We start from the raw sequence: 20,463 nt of genomic DNA on the forward strand, positions 1-20,463 counted from the left end.
TAAGGATTAAGAAACAACCAGGCATGTTCCCACACAATTCAGAATTTAAGGAGAAATTGTATGCCATCATGGACAAATGTTCTCATGATTTGATGACTCTTTTAATAGAGACAGCCAAGACTGACAGCTCTAGATTGCAGCAAGAAATAAAAATTTTGAGAATGGATGTTGACAAAACTTTGGGTGAGAAACCTTTGTCTGAGAAATTGTCTATTTTAGAGAGAAATATAGAAAAGGAATTTGCTACCATCAAGGAGGTTAAATTTTAAAAATTCCAGAGAGACCTTGGAGACTATGAGGAGGGCAGGGTTTATGATTGGAATGATAACTATAGGAAGAACACAAAAAGAAAGTTAGTTTCTTTTAATACTACTATCAATATTAGTTCAGAGCATGAAAGGAGTGATTCTGGTGATGAGACTCCTTCTACCAGCTTCAATAGATGGAATTCCAATAAATCCAGTACCTCAATACTCACTACTTCTAGCCACAAACGTTTTTTAGACCAAGAGAACAGGAGCCAAGAATATTCCACAGAAAGAAAATACAGAAGACAAACAGGTAGTTAATCTATCCAACAGACAATTTACCCAATCAGAAATTTCTGTTTTGAAAAAAGGACTCTAATTTGTCTCCACCCCTCAGCATGATGATTTCAAACTTATGGTGGAGATGCAACACCTTTTTTGAAAGATAAGACTGGCTGATTTTTTAAAGAATAATACTGACCAACCTATTGGGCAGGTGGTAAAGTTTCAACCAAAATCCACCTTCAATCCACCCTCCCAAAACCCTAGAGTCTTAACCTTTCAGGAGTTGGTTATGGAGGATATAAGTAAAATGTATGATACCAATAATACAATTTGGCACAATCTGACTAGAACAGAAAAAATATCTTTGAACAGTTTGAAAAACCTAGAGGATGTTATTTTTAAGTCAGAAGACAAGGGGGTGCTTTGGTTATATGGGATAAAACAGACTATTATGGAGTCCAATATACAGCTTAATAATACCCTACATTATAGTGTAAGCAAGGAGGATCCCATTCAGAAAATTAGGAAGGAAATTATAGTATTGGATGAGGCCCTATTAGCAGGCTATATATCCAGATTCACCTATGACTTCCTTCTACAATCTGAAAATAGAACCCCACAATTCTATCTTTTACCCCAAATCCACAAAGGCGTACTGCCTGTTCCTGGCAGACCCACATCCTGAATTTGGATGAATTCTTAAAACCCTTCATCCCAAAAATTAATACATACCTAAGGGACACTATGGATTTTTTTGGGACATATTAATAAGCTCAGGATGGAACATGAAGATATGCTCTTTATCACTTTGGATGTGGTATTGCTATATACCACAGTGAGGCCCTAGAGGTACTTCAAACTACACTGAATATGAGGGAAGGAGATCCCAATCCTCCCACTTTCTTTTATGCCATGTAACTGAAATTTGTTTAAAATGGAATTATTTTCAATTTCAGAAAAAAAAAATTTGGCAAGTGTCTGGGACTGCAATGGGGTGCAAATTTGCACCAGAATTGGCAAATCTTTTTATGAATAGATTTGAAAATCAATTCATCCTTAATGCAAACAACATCTATGCTGAGAACATCACTATTTTAAAGAGATTTTTGGATGACATTTTTCTACTCTGGAAAGGTCCAGTTCTACTTTTATTGGCATTTAAAGAGTTCATTAATGGCTTGCATGAAACTATCAATTTTGAAATGAAATATGATTACAAGGAAATTAACTTCCTGGATGTCAGTATTAGAAGGATGGGAAACATAATACAGACCAGCACCTATAGAAAATCTTCAGATTCCAATTCCTTTTTGTCTAGTGACAGCTTCCACCCACCATATCTAAAAAAGAACCTACCCTATTCCCAACTGTTGAGGCTTAGGAGAAACTGTAGCCAGTATTCTGACTTTGTTGAACAAGCTAAAATATTGATGGGCCAGTTTAGAGACAAGGGCTACTCTTTTAGGACTGTTAAGCAGGCTTTTCATAAGACAAAAAATACTAGTAGGTCCTCCTTCTTGATACCTATGAAAAGACAAGGTCAATCTGACAGGATTATTATTCCACTGATTTATGATGGAAGATCAACACAGGTCAGGCCCTGGTCACATGGGAGGTTTAGGCCTGGAAGAGGGACGGATCAGGGGCGCAACAAACAGCCGCGATCACACCACAACATCTGGGAAGTGGCGCGCACCCATCCCCGATCTGGCCCTTTAGGCCGAAAATGCGCATATTAAAAAAACCTAGAAAAAGGTAGGACCTACCTGAAATGGCGCAGCAAGCGTGGCCGTGAGATTGCCGGCACACCCATCTTCAGGAGCAATCGAGGCTCCCGGCTGAACTGCGCATGCGCACACATGTGCAGCCGGCTGCCTCGTGCTCCCTTCCGTGGCTTCCCCCCCCGCATCTGATCGTGCCAGGGAGCAACTGTGCGGCCGCTCAGGGGACCTGTCAGATCCCACCGCCGAGTGTCTCTTTTGGGGCGGCTCTAAAAAGCTGCACTTTGGCCATGCTCCCCCCCCCCCAGTGTGGCAGGGGCCAAAGTAGCATCATCAGAAAACATTGGCATTTATTAACTAACATTCTTTCATGTGAGACTGCTCCTCTCTTTGCCTACTGAAGTTCTAAAAATCTGAAAGATATGTTAGTGAGAAGCAGCTTAAAATCTTCACCAGCAATACAAAGGGGAATAGATGGTCAAAATTTACCAACTGGCAACTTTCCCTGTGGAAGATGTGAGGTCTGTGATTTGATGTTACGTACTAACATTTGTTATGATTCAGCTAAACAGAAAAAGTATTCTATTAGATCATTTTTAACTGTAACTCAAAGGGTCTTATCTATTGTATCATCTGTAAGTGTGAAAAAAGTACATAGGGTGTACTTCAAGGCTGATAAAGATCAGAATCACAGAACACAGAAGTTGCATCAGACGAAGAAGAAAAAATGCTCCCCTCACCGACCACTTTGCTGCAGCAGGACACAACGACAGAGACTTCTCTTTCTTTGCTCTGGAATATGTTTGACCTTGCAACCCCCTGCAGACGACTCAGCACTTGAAAACCAGAGAATTGTTTTGAATTCATGCCCTCAAAACTGTAACCCCATAGAGTCTAGTCTCCAGAACAGCAATTTTCTGTAGTGGAATTGATCTCTGTTTGGAGATAAGTCATAATTTTATTATTATTACGGTCTTAAGACCAACATACAGAGTAAGCATAATGTGTGAGGGAGAGAAAAAAACAGTCATAATCAGTGTTCCCTCTAAGCTGAGTTAGTGTGAGCTAGCTCACAGTTTTTTAGCCTCTGGCTCACAGATTTTTGACTTAGCTCAGGAAGGACAGCTCCAGAGCAAACTAGTTTATGCAGCAGCCAAATCACTCACTCACAATTTTAATGCCAGTAGTTCACAAAGCAGCATTTTTGCTCACAAGACTCCACAGCTTACAGGGAACATTGGTCACAATATACAAAAATAGAAATCTGAATTTAAGAACTTTTAAAATGCGATTCCCACAATCTAAGAATTAATGCACAGAACTCAGTGACTGAATGTGTAATCGCTGCATTCTTATCTGATAGGAGCCAGTGAAGCCTTGCTTTCTTTGTATTAATGTGCCCAGGTGCCCTATCGACTAATGGGGTAATAATTTTAAGACGAACCTCCCTATAAAATGGACAGCTGAAGAACATGTGCTCTACCGATTCAACCTCGCTTAAAAGGCATGGAAATAGCCTTTCAGAGCAGGGTTTTTTTTAATTATACCTGTCTTGAATAACCACAGATGGAAAGGCAGAATATCTAGCTAGGGCAAATGCCCTTCTAGAATTCTTTCCCTCCACTGAAGTCAAATATATTGCCAGTTCAATGGTGCTTTTGATATTTAACACCCCCCCTAGTTTGGAAGCCTTAGAGATGTCAGATTGTCACTCAATATCCTCAACTCTTTGTTTGATTAGCCCTTTGGCTTGTTCAAATCCACAGGATAAGAGTAGCTGAGGTGAGAAGTCAATTCTATGAATATGGTAGTGAACTGTCTTGATCCAACTGGATTGGAAATCATCCTGGAATATCAGGGAAAGTAAGCCTTGTGGATTGCCAGAAGCAGAGCTAACCCAGCTGAGCTCTAAGAAGGAGCAGGAGATAGAGCTGCTAGAGGGGTGAGTGTTTTTTATGTACTTTCAGCTGAGGTGATTTAGCTGAGAGGGTACTGTATTTGGGAGTGTGTGGGTGAGTTGTTGCAGAGTCCTGGCTGCTTGAGATAGGGTGTGAAAGGGTCATTGTTTGACTGTGATTGAGTGCCTGGGTGAATTTGAATAGCTGCTAGCCACACCCTCTGCTGAGGGAAGCTTCTATTTAAGGCAGCACCTTACCAGAGGCAGGCGCTGAAGAGCTCTTGGCTTTTGGCTCTTAGCACAGGAAGAGCCAGAAAGCCAGGGTCCTAGGTAAGTAGACAACTACAAGGAGAACCAAATATATGCAAAGTGTTTTAAAAGGGTGATTATATATAATTATTTTAAAAGCAATTATGAAGCCAGAATGCTATCCAGTTGGCTTCCAGTGTTTTGCTATCCAGTTGGGGGCTATCCAGTGTTTTGCACAGAGTGTCACATGTATGACTATCTGCCCACTGGACAGAAGTCTTGGGTGTGTGCCTGGTGCAAGGAGTTCCTGGTTCTCAGGGAGTATTTATTGAGTGCATTTTAAATATCCTGCTCTGCTCTAAGGAGGTCAAGGTGGTTTACATGAGTCTTCCCTCTCCATTGTATCTTCACAACAACCCTGTGAGGTAGGTTGAGCTAGTCTGACATTATACCACACTAGGTAGTAGCCACTGATAGACATAAGCCTGGGAAACGAGGTAGCAGGATAAAAACATGACAGATATAGCTCCATATCAGATGGCTTTTAATTTTTCGGCTATACTTCCAGAGAACTGCAGCAACAGACTCAGGTTGGCTATGTCAGTTCCAGGTGGGCAGCCGTGTTGGTCTGAAGCAGTAGGAACAAATTTAGAGTGGAGTGGCACCTTTAAGATCAACAAAGGTTTATTATGCCAGTTAACAGAATTTAAATCTTCCTTCCTTCCTTCTTGAGCCCTTTTCTGGCGGGATGGACAAACATAAGTAAGGGCATGACGGGCGGCTTCTCTCGTGCTTAATACGCGTGCTCAAAAGAACCGCGCCCCCCCCCCCTTCCGGCCTGCGCTTGCTCTGTGGAAAAGTAAGAAAGGAACGTTCCCCGTTAAAATACAATTTAAAAGGGACATGTTCTGTCCCGCCCATTCTCGACGTTTTAGTCACGCCTCTTGCCCACCCAGTTCGGCTCCGCGTAAGGCCAGAGCCCGGTTGAGGTGGCGGCGGCAGTGAGGCGCATATGATTATTATCTCCCTCCTCCTCCCGCCGGTCTTGTGGAGTCGGGCGCGGGTGGGTGCGAGGGGGAGGTGACTGTCGTCGTCAGCAACAGCCGCAGGCGCGGGCTGACTGAGGGAAGCGGAGCTGCCTCTCCTCAGTCGGAGCGCGCAGGAGGGCGATGAGCACCGGCCGCCAGGCGAAGTGGCACTAGCCCAGTCAGCCGGTCCGAGCGACGCTGAACCCCCCCCTCCTCCTCCCTCCCCCGAGAAGCGGCTCCGCTCTGCCACACCGGCTCTTCCCCGTCACCGCCGCCAGAGGCCGCTGAGCGAGGTTGAGGAGGCGGCGGCGGCGGCGGCGGCGGCGGCGGCGGCTGCTCCATGTCCCGCAAGGCCAATGTGGAGTACACTCTGCGGAGCCTGAGCAACCTGATGGGGGAGAAGCGTCGCCGGCAGCAGCAGCAGCACGGCGGCGGCGGCGGCGGCGGCGGCGGCTGCGCGGACCTTGAGCGGGCGGCTCGGCGCCAGTTCCAACAGGACGAGACGCCGGCCTTCGTCTACGTGGTGTCCGTCTTCTCTGCCCTGGGCGGCTTCCTCTTCGGCTACGACACCGGCGTGGTGTCCGGAGCCCTTCTGCTCCTGAAGAAGGAGCTCCACCTGGACGCTTTCTGGCAGGAGCTCCTGGTCTCCAGCACGGTGGGCGCTGCTGCCGTCTCGGCGCTGGCCGGCGGGGCGCTCAACGGCTGCTGGGGCCGCCGACCCTGCATCCTTCTGGCCAGCTGCATCTTCATGGCCGGTGCCGTTTTGCTGGCGGCAGCCCAGAACAAGGAGACCTTGCTGGGGGGGCGCATCGTGGTGGGGCTCGGCATAGGTGAGTCGGGGCCCGCCCCCCAGAACTAGCTTTGCGCGCGCCCAGAGCAGCCGTCGCTGCCTCGGCAAACTTTCCCCCCTCTTGCTTTGCATCCTGCTTTGCCCGGTCGGGGCTAGCTGTGCACCCCTTGCTGCCAGTTCTCCTTGCCTGCTCCTTTGAACTCAGGCTTTCTTTTTCTTTTCCTCTTCTCTATGTACAGGCGTGGATGTGCTGAGTTACCACCCTTGTGGCTGCTGAAACATAAAGTAGTCTTTGCTCAAGGCTGTCAGTGTTCTGGGAGGAAGCTCAACTTCCCCAGCTCTGGGGGAGTTGAGGAAGGAATCATTGACTCCGGAGAGCTTATACCCAGGAAAATCTGGTTTAAGGCGCTACTGGACTCTAATTTTGCTGTTTTACTGCAGACCAACAACTATCCACCTGAAGCTGTCAGCTCCCCCAAAGCACACATAAATGGGCAGAAGTAACATATGGGTTAAAGGAACTAAAAGAGTTTTAAGAACAGACAGGATTTTATTCTAGCCTATCCTGAACAAGTGATTCTCTTGTCTATGAAAGCATATGTTTTGTTGAAATCTCATCAGTTTTTCAGGACACTGAACAACTCTAAGCATATGCTTCTGGGCATCTAACCAGAGACTCATGTCCACAGAAGCTCATGCTGGAACAAAATCTTGCTAGTCTTTCAAGTACTGCAAAATGCCTAATGAGACATGTTGGTATAATACCTTGTTAGCCAAACCCCCAAAGCACACATAAATTGGCAAAAGTAACATATGGGTTAAAGGAACTAAAAGATTTTTAAGAGTGGACAGGATTTTGTTCTAGCCTATCCTGAGTAAGTGATTCTCTTGTCTATGAAAGTTTATGACGTGTTGAAATCTCATTAGTTTTTCTGGACACTGAACAACTCTTAAGCACTTGCTTCTAGGCATCTAATCAGAGACTCATGTCCACGGAAGCTCATACTGGAACAAAATCTTGCTGGTGTTTCAGGTGCTGCAAAATGCCTAAGAGACATGTTGGTGCCTGCAAGCTGCCACAGGATTAGTGTTTCAACAGAGGCAGCATGGTGTAGTGGTTAATGTTAGACTTGGATTTGGGAGACCCCGGGTTGAAATGCCTCTCTGCCATGGAGACTTGCTTGGGTGCCTTTGGGCCAGTCACTCGCACTTGGCCCAAATCTGCCTTCAGGGATGTTGAGAGGATAAAATGGAAGAGAGGAGAATGGTGTATGCTGCTTTAGGTTCCCTGCTGGGGAGAAAAGTAGGGTACAAATTAAGTATATAATCAATAGGGCTATTCCTCTGTGACTTAGAAATTGCTCAAATTCTATCTACATTTCTAATGTTCTTATCACTTCTTTAAACTCAAAGTTGTTCTTCACATTTTTTATTTTGTCTCAGCCTTTGCAGTAATGTGATTTTAAGCAACAAAAAATTAAGCTACTTAACTCTAAGAATTGGGACCTGAACACAGTGCCTTTATCTACTGACAAAATGTTGGTCTCTTTCCAATGCAATTGGAAAGAAAATTTACTGTCATTCAGTCAGGATTTTGCATGGCTTTTGCCATTGCTCTTGTCATGGTTCTTCAGGAAAATTAGTCATGCTTGCCCTATTCTGGTAACCTTGAGCCATTGTTCAAGATTTGGCAAGTCTATTTTGAATAACCTAAATCTAGACCACCTTGGCTGCCCCTGGATGGTCCTTTGGCGCTAGAACTCTTACTTTGCCTAGTTTGTGAAAAGTGTATGACTCCTCCTGCTTGAAAGTGGCCGTGGTCTTTGCATACCTTTTTGGTGAAGTGTGCAGGAGGGCTTACTGACTCAGAGGTCCTGAGTTGTACCTATGATTGTGCATGCCATGACAAAGAAACAATTCCATTTGCTTAAGAAATTCCCTTCATCTGAACAACTACCATCACTGCCGTGAGAGTTAATGTGTAGATCTGTGAGCAAACAAAAGAAGAATGTGTTACATTTGTTGCTCCTTATGGAAGAGCACCCGCATTTTGATGCAGTTGAACATTCATGTGGCTGTGAAATGGTCTCTCTAACAGCTGCCCCTGTTCTGGTATTCAGTATCATGCCATGAAGGAGCTGCGGTGGCTCAACTGGTTAAGACCCTGAACTGCAGGCTGTAGAAGGTTGGTAGTTCAGCAGTTCGAGACCCGAGTTGCCGCATGACGGAGTGAGCTCCCATCTCTAGTTCCAGCTCCTGCCAACCTAGCAGTTCGAAAGGAAGAAATTGCAAGTAGATAAATAGGTACCACTTCAGTGGGAAGGTAACAGTGTTCCGTGCACCTTGGTGTTTAGTCATGCCGGCCACATGACCACGGAAACGTCTTCGGACAGCGCTGGCGCTTCGGCTTTGAAACAGAGATGAGCACCGCAACCCTACAGTCGGATTCGACTGGCTTTCGAGCAAGGGAACCTTTACCTTTACTTTATCATGCCATGAAATCCCTAAACCCATGAATGAATGCAGGAGGTAACATCTTTCTCTCTCTTCTCTCCCCCTGCATTTGGAAGAAGTATTAACATTTGTAGGGGTGTGAAGTTATTAGTTTTTATGTTGGTCTGCCTTTGAGTTCTAGGAATCTTGCTTGCCCCCCAATTCTTAACAGTTTTGTAAAATAGATTAGGCTGGTGGTAACTGACTTGTGTGTTTGAACTCTTTTTTTGTATTCTGCTTTTAGGAGACCTGGAGGATCATTAACATCAATCTCTTAATGTGATGCTGTTTTAATCCTTTTAATTAGTAGTTTTGTCTTCTTTTTGCTGCAGCTTTTCATGACTTACCTTGTGATAACTTCCTTTAAAAATGTTGAAAGCTACCTCATAGGTACTTGCATGCTTAAGTGAGGTATACTTACCAAAATAATGAAATATTTCCCTTCTTTTCATTTAAGCTTCTTCTCTGCTGCTTCCTATGGGAAGACATTACTGTTGTTTCACATAGCTCTTACAGCTACTCAAAACCATATTACTTCCAGTGTAATTTGAATAATTTCATTTTTTCCTTTCAGTTTCCTTCCCCTTCAGTATTTAATATGAGCCTATGGGCAGGGCCTATCTTAATTTTGTATTTTCTGTTTTTCAAATAAATTTCTTCCAAAGCATTCATGTTTGGTCAGATACATAACTCCCTCTTGCCCTCAGACTTAAATATGAGACACAAAATGGGTGTGGATGGAAAAGGTAGAAGTATTTGTATACTGTTAGGGAAGCAGATCTTTACTTGCTGGTGTGGGCAAGTTTGCAGTCTCGCAGTGGCAACATATTCATATTGTTTCTGCAGTCTCCGGGGCACTAGCAAAGCTGAATTCTTTTTGATAGGAGGGGAAGGAAGCTGCCCACAGAAAGATTCTGAGGCAGGGACTGGTTGGGTAACTAAAATGCAACCCCCCCCCCCACTGTGGCCCCCTTCTGTGCTTCTGATCATGTTTCTGATCTGTAGGTCACAGAACGACAGTGTAAGGTGCTTGGCAGTAGTAGGAATGGAAGGAATATGTTGCATCTCCTCCTGTGAGGAATCCAATTCACTTGGTTTCCAAGGAGCTTAGGACAGTGAATATGATTCTGATTTTATTCTCACAACCACTGTGTGAGGTAGATTGGGCTGAGGGGGAGTAACTGGCTCACCAAGTAAACGGTGACTGAGTGGGAATTTGGCCTTGGGCATTCCAGTTCCTAGTCCAGTGCTCTACCTGCTACATCAAATGGCAGTCAAATATTTTAGATGGGGATTGAGAGAAAAGGGTTTTCTGAAGGCACCTAGTGTGGCTGGAGTGAGATGAGAACTGGCTACCTTGCAAAAGGCCATGATTTGAAGTTAATTTAGGTTAAGCATATAGCAGTAGTAAAATATACAACTTTGATTCCTTTCTGCATGTATCTGCTTTAAGATATTATCCCCTGTAGAACTTAGTCCGTGTGGCAGAGGAGCCCACCTCCCCACATCAGCTCTTCCCATCCGCCTCTGAAGTACCTCTCTACTTACTATCAGAAGAATGCGATGCTCAGGCAACTTATTTAACACAAGACACACAATCTCCTGTTGGTCCTGCACAAGCAGGTGTCTGAACATTGCTCCCCAGCCTTAAAATCAACCACTCTGCCTTCCTGGAACCAGCTGGAAAGGACCAGGCAAACCCTTAGTCCCTCACATGCAGTTTTAAAAACGTCAGTGCGGGGAATTTCACTACTGCAGAAATGGTCTGAGGCTCTTCCTAAATGTAGTTTTGTTTGAAATTGGAGGCAGAGGTTTCCAGTTCCTGACTCTTATGTTGTGCAGACTCTTTCCTATACTTAAAGCAGCAGCTGATTGTGGATTTAGTTATGAAGGATCATTTCATTAGGGAGAAAAGTCAGTTTATTCCTCTGAAGTAATCTATTTAATAGAACACACAGGCTGAAAGGTATAACATTTTAATTATACACAATATCCACCCTTATTTTCCAGTTAGCCCCTGGAATGCTCCCTGTGTAACTCACAAAGTAGTGAGGAATCCCTGCCCAGAATCTACGAGAGACCTTTCAGTTTGTTAAGGGCTGGAACTTTGTCTTTTAAAGCTCCATTAAGAACTACAAATTTCAAACAGATAAGCCAGATGGGGAGTGTATTGGTAGTGTTATACAGTGGTTAAAGTGATGGACTAGGATATGGGAGGTTCAGGTTTGAATCCCCATTCTACCATGGAAGCTTGCTGGGTGACCTTGGGCCAGTCACACTCACTTAGCCTAACCTACTTACAGGGTTGTTGTGAGGATGAAATGGGGGAGAAGAGAAATATGAAAATATTGGTTCCCCATTGGAGAGAAAAGTGGGGTGTAAATGGAGTAAATAAAAAAATGCTTTCACCTCTGAGGGCCGCCCCACCTCCAGGAAGAAAGAACTGTCCTTATCACTACCTCACCCTTGGGAGTCTGGCCAATTTTTGCTGCTTTCATGCACTGTGCGCACCTGCCAAGGTGTAGGAGCCATTGAATTCAACAGGACTTGCAAATAAACATGCAATGGGCTTGGATTGCAATTCTAGGCACAGCATAGTTGGGAAATAGTTGGTTTAGTTTGTTTTAATAGCATGGGGTTTCTGTTCAAGAAACCTGGGCTATGCTGGAATTGCCAGAGAAACCCCAAGGATGGGGGGGGGGATTCTGCCATGGAAGGGAATTGGGGCCTCTGGCCAGCTGTCTCCTGTCAGTGCAGGGGCACCTCCTTGTGACTGGCTTCATTTTCTCCCCTTGCACTCAGTTCCTTTTGCACTCGGTTCCTGTGCTTAGGGCCGGTGTGAGGGCTGGGTTGCCAAGACCGTCACCCCCTTGTGCCTTGGAGCCAAGGTTGAGAGGAGAGACTTCTGTCATTGGCCTTCTGGGAAATTTCCCAGTAAGTTCAATGCCTAATCCACCTGTGCTTTCAGAGCTAAATTAATCTGGTATATGGCAATATTGTTTCTGCTTCTGATGATAATGAATAGTTGCCTTTCTGTGGAGTTACTCAAGATGACTAGAAGATTAGAAAAAAAATTTATCCTTGTTTCATATTTGGCAATATGAATAGATATCAGTACTTGGACCCTGGATAGAAGGCGGGACCACTAATGCAAATGAGTTTGATTGACTAGTTGATAACTGCATGGTTTTTTTTTTCTGTTTTGTCATAACTGCTTAGTTATAATGCAGTTTAATGCACAAATTTATTCCTGTTTTAAATCAGAACTTACCAAGTAGATATATAGAAATTCTAAACTGTTGTTGTCCTGTTTTATGTTACAAGTTTAATCTTAAAACTGTACTGCTGCCATCTTTACCATCAAAAGCACTCAATGAGCTTTTCAAACAGTGCAACATTTTTTTTCTGTAAATTGATACAAGGAGACTCTATTGTTCTACAGCACTGTTAGTGCTGGGTGAAAAAACAAGTGATGATAGCATCAAATTGCATGTTTATTAACAGCAAGAGAATGCAATTTCTCAGCCATTTGGGTAACAATTTCATAAACATGTAGCATGTTAAATGTTACCAGTGAGAGGTTAGTCTAAAATTATAAGATGTGAATAAGAAAAAAAATTGTTGGCAGTTGTACTTTATTTTATTTATATCTGCATCGAGCAGGAATTATGCCCACAAAGTTGGCATATAAATTAACTTGTGAAATAAAATGCATAATTTAGTATTTACATGTAATGGCTTGCAGTCTATGTCTTTGATTGAAAAAATACCTTGGAAATGCTGTGGTGGTCAATTAAGTTGATTTAGAAGTAGACATACATGTGAAGAATTAACATCCATTAGTGTTCTGGATTTTGCTATTTTCTGTTTCATTTTAATGTATCAATTGCTAGTATGAACATATTTGCATTGGTTTGTTTGACTGCTGTAAACTTTTATAACTCAGAATGCAACTAGTAAACTTATATACAAAATTGTTGCATATCAGCAGCAGAAACAACATCATCAGAACATTGTAACATACTAGCTTTTCTATAAGAAAAATGGCCTGAAAATCTGGATAATGGAGATGGAATCTGGTACAGCTTTTAGCAAGCTCTACACTGTTTTTGTTAATGGATTGTAAGGGAATAGCTTGCAAAGTCTGAATGTGTTAGTTGATATCAAAATGTCTACTATAGTTAAGTCTGCTTATAATATTAGAGATTAGGCCTGTCAGGCACTTTGATGGACAAGTTTGTGTCTGGGAAAACCCCCTGAGTTACTGCTGGAAAAGTACTTAAATACAAATGTAATTACTGTAATTCTAAATTGGAATGCAGCATATACATGTAAGGATGTAAATTTTCCAGAATTTTTGAAGCCCTGGGCGTACCTCCCCCCCTTTTGGGGAAAAAAAATCAAACTTTTGGGAAAAATTGAAGTACATGAATTACTTACTGTCTTATTGAACCTAAATTATTATTCTTTAACAACAGAAAATGCATTGTTTATAACTTACTTCGCGTATAAAATTGTAATATTTGAAATATTTAAGGAATTTAAAAGATCTTCTGTGGGGCTTCAGTGCAATCCCACATGGTTACTGCACCTATGCCAAACCAGGTGTCGGAATTGTAGAGCTGTCCTCAGCCATTTTGGTGCACTCTGCCCTCAGGCCTTGGGGAGTAGTTATGCACCGTGCATGCCCAGACCTGAGGGGAAGGCGCGTTCTGCCCAGTTCCTTTCCAACTGCCACACGAGCCAGACCTCCATTTGTCTTCTCATCAGTTCTTCCTCTCCTCATCATTACTTCATCTTTTTTCTTCTATCTTCGTCCTAAAAAAAAAATCTTGTTAGTCTGTTCAGTGTTCCAATCTTTTTGTCCCTCCCATCTTCCTTCCCTTTCCTCTTCCCCTGTGGAAATCTTGGGATTTGGTATATGGGAGGTATGGATTTCTTCAAGAAGTGTCGTTCCTGCAGGGCTAAGCTCCCGTCCTCTGACTGCTACCAACCCTTTTTTTTATGCCTTAGAGAGGGACATTGAGTCGACTCCTGTTCGCGTTGTGCGCACCAAACAAGCCCGTTGTAGTTGTGCCCCGAGGCTCAGAAGTCATTTTTTTGAATCCACCTTGGCTCCACTGATGTCCTCTACTTAGTCCATGTCCTCTACACCATCTGAAGCTTGGATGGGCATGTTGGTACCGACAGTGGCATCACTGGTGTCCTTGGTACCGAAGAAGTCTGACAAACCATCTAAGCATCCTTCTGTTTTTTCTGATCATGGCCTTAGCCATAAGAAACCTAAATTGATCCAGGCGGACACGATGACTTTGATCGCACCTCTGGTCATCTCCAGCATTTCTTCAATGTCATTAATCCAACGTCTGTGTTTGGATGCTCCCTCTTCTTCAACATTGGTTAGGGAACCTCCATCTCCGCTCTTAGAAGAGCTGACTCCTCCACCAACAGCCCTTATTTCACCAGGACGAGGTGTTATCCCTATTGCTTCCCATTCTCCGTCGGTGCATTTCATTCGAGCATGGACTGCTACTGATGTCCGTTTCACTCCTGTTCCTACACCTCAAGGCACAATCGCAACCAGCGTTCCACCTGTTCATACCAGTCATCTCATGGTTACTCTCCTCGTACCCGCACCCCAGTAGATTCTAGGGACAGCTCTGGGCCACATTCCAACCATAAGCATCATGATGCAACCTCGTATCCTGCACTGATGCTGCCACCTGCCCAGCCAATGCCCCTAGTTCCTCAGGTTCCGATCCTCCCTGATGAGCTGGAAACTTCCCTGGAACCTTCTGACATCACTTCCAGTGATTCTGATTCTGACACTGGTGCCATGTCACCTGCCTCTCTGGATTCTGAGGTTGCTCCACAAGGGTCCCTGTCTCCATTGGAGGGCTTGAAAGTGTACTTGGAGCTCATCCTTCAGATGGTGGCCATCCTGCAGATCCAGATGACCTCTGAGACACCAAAAGTGACGGATGTGGTCCACAAACTGGTCCAATCTGAGGTTCCTGCTGGAGCAATCCTTCCAATGCTCCCAGTCCACGTAGAGGGTCTGAAAGATGCCTGGGAGAAACCAGCATCAGTTCCACCAATGTCAAAGCGATTTGAGGCATTGTACAAAGTCCAGCAGGCAGATGCCAAATTTCTCTTCTCCCACCCAGCCCCCAGCAATTTCATTGAGTGCCCACGAGTTCTTGTATTGTCTTTATTATTTATATTGCCCAATAAGCAAGACCACAGCAATATCTGGACAGCCTACCTACAGATAGCTATATCATTGTGACATATAGGCAGGAAAAAAACAAGGAAGCAAAAGCCCACCTATTTTCAGTTCACAAATGAAAGGCTTCCCAGAATAAGGCAGTCCTTACTTGCCATAGTTATTCAGGCATGTGGCTACTTGTAATCCTGCAGTAGGTGATACAGGCTATAATCCTATGAACACTTTTCTTAGAGTAAGCACCACTAAATAAAATGAGACTTACTTTTGAGCATACTTTCCTACGATTGCTCCCTTAGTGGTATAGGGGCACAATTTCATTCAAGCCATGCTGTTGATGAGTTTTCTAGCAATAAATCAGCTCACTAAATGCCATTTATACCTTTCAATTGAGCATTTATGAGGACTTCTAATTTTGTGTCTTTGTATTAATTCAGGAAGATGTGGATCCTTGCATAAGGATCGTGTCTAGGACAAATAAAACGAGAGATATATCTAAAGAATGCAGAGACCGTTGGCCATCATTTGACAGTATAGGAAGATGTCGAACTACATGCTACTGTTTCATTTTTTGTGGTGCTAGGTGTGTTCTGATTTCAGGTTGTGTAGGCTGTACGAAAATATGAGAGGGAATGCTAGAACATTACCCTTTGCTGGTTTGGATGTGTGTCTTCTGATATATATTTCCAGAAGATATTTAGTCTTGGTTATTTCCTAATGTCTGTTATATAGTAAGCTTTTGTTAGAGCTGATGTACATGTAGAAGTCATTTTAAGTTGTTATGGGTGGTTGTCATACCTGGAAAAGCTATTAGCTCTGTTTTGAGTTGCCTTGGAGGTCTATTATAACATTGCTTGAGAAGTCACTAAATGTACAAAATCAAAAACAGCTACCCATTTTTAGAAGTAAAAGCACACTTCTTCAGTTGAAGTGAAGTGGCATTAAACCTTGCATTCTTAGGGGTAGTCTCTCACCTTTTTTAAAAAATGAATTGTTAGTTAATCTACAGTTACTGACGGAATAAATATCAACATGGATATTAAAAGAAATAACAGATATAGTCAATACAGCCAATTAAACAGGCTTCAGAAAAAACAACAGGCTTCAGTATCTCGCTTCTTACTAAATGTCTTGATTTAACTCCCCTCCCCCAGTATGTAATGAATGGAACCCATATTTGAGTGAACTGACTTTGACAGGAACTGTGCTCTTCATTTTGGAGGGGGAAAAGGATTTACTTGGTTGTTTAAATACTTGTATTCCAACCGAAGGGGTGGCCTGTGATGGCCAATACCATTTAGCAATTATTTTTAGTGTGTATGAACTCGGGGGGGGGGGGGAGAGCGCAGGTTTCATCTCTCCTAAACCATGGCTAGCCTAAGACATACTTCTCTCTAAATTAGGTAATCTAGGTGATCTTCTTTATCCCTAACTCCATTCCCCTTAGACTGGTGGCCTATATGTATCATGAATGGGCATGCTACTGAAATCCAAAACACCCAGGCTGCCATGGAAACCACTGTGATGGTGAAACCTACAATTTCCCCCTTCTGTTGTGTTTTTGCAAACAGAGGAAAAACAGAAATATTATTTTGAATCTCATATCTGAGCAGTAAGTTTTTTGTACTTTCTTTTATCTTCCTTTATAATTATCTCTTCATAACTGTGATCAGTTGCATAATGCCAAAGTCATTACATTTAACAAGGAGTATAAGCACATATGTGAAATAACTGACACAGGATTAGTAATCTCTCTCTTTTATTTAATTAATAATTCTGGACTACTTGCAACAATACTAGAAGTGTAGAATCCCTTGTACCAGTTATGTATGTATGCCTGTGGGTTAAGTGGGAACTGTTCTTCGTTAGGACTCTGAGTATGGAACAAGATGGTAAAGATGGCAGAAGGCAGATTTTTCTAGTGCCAAAAGATGTCTTAACGAATTTTGTGCCTCTCTCTTTCACACACACTCATTTCATTGTTTATCTACCCATTTCAAATTTCTTTCACTGCTAGCTTGACACTGCAGATGTCCATTTGAGGAGGACTTCTGTATAACTGAAAGAATATCCATAAAGATGTCTTCATAGGAGCATTGGTTTCTCCTGTTAAATGTCTCTAAACATGTTCAGAGTGAATTGTTACCAACCACTGAACTTAGTTCTTCTGATATAGCAGGGGTGTCAAACCTACGGCCCATGGGCCAGAACTGGCCTGCCCAGGGCTTTACTCTGGCCTGTGAGTGGGGCTCTCTTCTCTCCCCTGCCCCCTCCCCCTGCCCGTACTGACCCTTCTGAACTTGAGCTGGTGCTGAGTGTGGGGAGCTGAGGGTGGTGCTGCTTCTGAGTGCAAGGATTAGAGGGTGGGGCTGCTTCTGAGTGCAGGGAGCAGAGGGAAGGGCTGCTGAACTTTCCAGATCCCTCGGCATTTCGGTGTATTCCTCTCCTCCTCCCAGCCACTGCTCCTGGCCTCTGTCGTCCTTCTCACAGGTAGGAGCCATGGGGTGTCTTTCTGCTGTGATCCCTTGTGCTTCTACTTGATGTTTCATTTTAAAAACGGTGTTGCCAAATCTTACTCCCTCCCGCCTTTCCATTTTAGGCAGGCGTCTTTTAAGGGTGGGGGAGGGAGGTTTGGGACCAACCACAGTTAAAATATATAGTACTACACTCAAGGAACTCCAGTTTTGCAGAGAAATATTAGTTTTAACACCCCCTTCTCTAATGTGGGGCTCCAATGGAATATCTCCACAACCTGGCCTTACATGGCCCTGGCCTGACAAAGTCCCATTTATTTCAGATCTGGGCCTCATAACAAATGATTTCGACACCCCTGTGATACAGAATTAAGCAGCAAGGCTCCCAGGACAGATAGCATTTATTTCCACAGATGCCTTTCTCTGCACAACTTTCTCTCAAATCTAATATTGCTCATGAAAATGTATTTATTATTTAAGTTTATATCCCGCCCTTCCCGCAAGCAGGCTTGGGGTGGGTCACAAAGTGAGCTTCTGTTAGTCCTAGTACACTGCATCTAATAAAACAAAGACTTCATCTTCGTTTTATTGTTGTATTGTTTAGTGTACATAGGAGACTGAACATTTTAGTATTGTTTAAGAATTGATACTGAAACACTTTTAGAACCATAGTGAATTTTTGCTTTTTGTCAAGTCAGCATGGAAATCATAATTAGTTATGGAAGAAAGATATTTTAATATTTGAATGTCTGAAAAACAACAAGCAGATGCTTGCCATGATTCATTGTTGCACTTTTGAGGATTCCGCCATGTCAGCACACTAGATCTCTGAGTTACTATGTACAATTTCAGGGAAATCTGACAAACATTTCCTCATTTCTTTTTAAAAAATGGGTGTCCTCCTGAGGTATGTATTGTATTGTACCTGCTTCAGAGCTTCTCATTCTGTTGCATGGTGGTGTGGAGAAGATAATGAATGCATCCTGTTGAAACAAATAAGCTCTCTGCCAACTGAGTGTGAAGTGAGATGAGACATTGACAAGCTGCATTAGGGTGTATCACTTATTCTTGAAGTGGTTGAAGTTGTCCAGAGAACCAACAGCACCCCCTTGACAGTTTTGGATGTATCCAGAGAGAGGTGGAGCTGGTGCAAAGTTTGTGCCTGTGTGGATTCATTCCATTTCTTTTGGCATTAAACATGATGTAGGATTATGCCTGCACAAATGCTAATCATGGTTTATAGAAAACCATGGCTAGCTCTTTATTAGGTTTTAAAGCAGATTTGAAAACCCTGGCTAAACTTCATCCTTGTAAATGTTAACCATGGTTTGCATAACTGTTATTAATGCTGATATGGGGAAGGAGCAAGAATTAATGTCAGAGATAGAAGAGAGGGTGGGGAGGGAGCATGTGAGCATTCTCCCTGATTTTTTAAAACCAGTTCAGTGAAGACATTGGTAGTACTTTTTACTTAAGTTATTTACTTTATTTAAGCCTTTCCTTTCTCCTCATTGGGGACCCAGAATGGCTTATATCATTCTCCTGTCCTCTGTTGTATCTATTCAAAAACCGTGTGAGGTAGGTTAGACTGAGAATGTGTTGGCTGGGCCAAGGTCACCTAGTGAGCTCTGTATTTGGCCAACATGGTACAACCAGAAAACTGTTTGTAGCTTTACATGCTCCTCAGGTTGACATTGGCTAAGAGAACTTCAGTGTTGCACTTAAAGGGTTTAGTTTATGCTCTGTAATTGTGTCACGTTTTTTGCACCTCTTTTCTCTGCTGTTTGGGGTATTTGGAAATTAACTTTAATACCAGCTTCAGAATTTTTGCTCAGTCTCATCACAGCACCATTCAATGCACCATGCTATTATATTTTCCCACTCTGTAACATTGTTAAGCTTTTATTCCAATACTGTGGCTAGCATATACATGCATTAAACTTTGCATGTTTAAGATTTTATCCTTTCTGTTAATTTTCATTTCATTTTCTGCGAGATATGGTGTCTTTAATGACTGAGTTCAGGACTAGTTATTAAAGACTTGGGAAGATGAATGTAATATTTCATTCTACAAAATGAAAGAGGAACATTGGTACTTACCATGAGGGTTCCTTTTGCTCTGAGGAAGGGAGGGCATCTTGACATGAGTGATTCCCATCCGCCCATCAGAGAGGCAGGACTAAAATTCTTCCAGGCTTCTTGTCTCCTGGTTGGAGTCATCCATTTCCCTCAGTTTGGTAACTCCCAAAGCAGTATCTATACTAAAATACTAAGTAAATCATTCAGCATTTTAGGAAACAGGAAAGACGGGACAGGAAATGAGAAGGCATTGGACCTACTACCTGAGATGGTGACTACTAAGGAGATCTGAAAGGGAGCTCCTGGTTTTCTTTATCTAACTACCTCACTCTAGCCCAAAATGTAATGGAAGGTGGACTGAAATTAATTGGAAATCAGACTGACTCACGTTGTGACCTGACACTGATGAATTTCTTCTGGGCGGCTGAAAGAATGGGACGGCAAAGCTAATCTTTTGCACACTCACTGAGCAGCCTGGCAGATACCCACTTCGTTTGCACAGCCGTGGACTTTCCCAGCTCTTTCTCCGGATGGTGGCTGACTGAGGCTGGCTTGCTGATTGCAGAGATCGATGCTGCTATACGGGTGGAGAACATTGCCGCACAGGCTGAGAATTCCATCATCGCACAGGGGCTGAAAACATCTGTGATTAGCCTGCCTGTGTTAGAGAAGTCGCTAATGTGGGTCCTCATTTGGAAGAAAATATTGGTAAGCAGACTGGGATGAGAGGGCAAGCTTGTGGCTGGGACTTGCATTCAGGCAGTCCTCCGTAATCTTTGGGCCTGGCGCCCCAGGTCTGCACCCCGAAAGCACAAATCTGGTGCTCCGACATGTTCTGAACTGGTCCTGGTCTCCCCCTGTACTCAGAGGTGGAGGTACAACAAGCAGCTGCAGCAAAGGGCCAAATGGTCACAAGCTGGGCGACTGTGGTGAAGAATGAAGGAGCCTGGTCAGTTTGCTGCTATGCTGTGTC

At 43.3% G+C, this 20,463-nt stretch overlaps 1 protein-coding gene across 1 annotated transcript in view; it reads left to right on the plus strand.

The window, feature by feature from the left end:
• Positions 1 to 5,768: 5,768 nt before the first annotated feature.
• Positions 5,769 to 20,463, plus strand: part of LOC107119905 (proton myo-inositol cotransporter-like) — a gene marked incomplete at its 3' end in the record, with an annotated part of 36,040 nt that continues 21,345 nt past the window's right edge. Inside the window, exons 1-2 of the mRNA XM_015422524.1 lie at positions 5,769 to 5,839; positions 5,870 to 6,258. Coding sequence (XP_015278010.1) covers positions 5,769 to 5,839; positions 5,870 to 6,258 — 460 coding nt within the window. The remainder of the gene's footprint in view (positions 5,840 to 5,869; positions 6,259 to 20,463) is intronic.

Source organism: Gekko japonicus, unplaced genomic scaffold (assembly GCF_001447785.1).
Source record: "Gekko japonicus isolate JY-2015 unplaced genomic scaffold, Gekko_japonicus_V1.1 scaffold1338, whole genome shotgun sequence".
NCBI classification, from domain to species: domain Eukaryota; kingdom Metazoa; phylum Chordata; class Lepidosauria; order Squamata; family Gekkonidae; genus Gekko; species Gekko japonicus.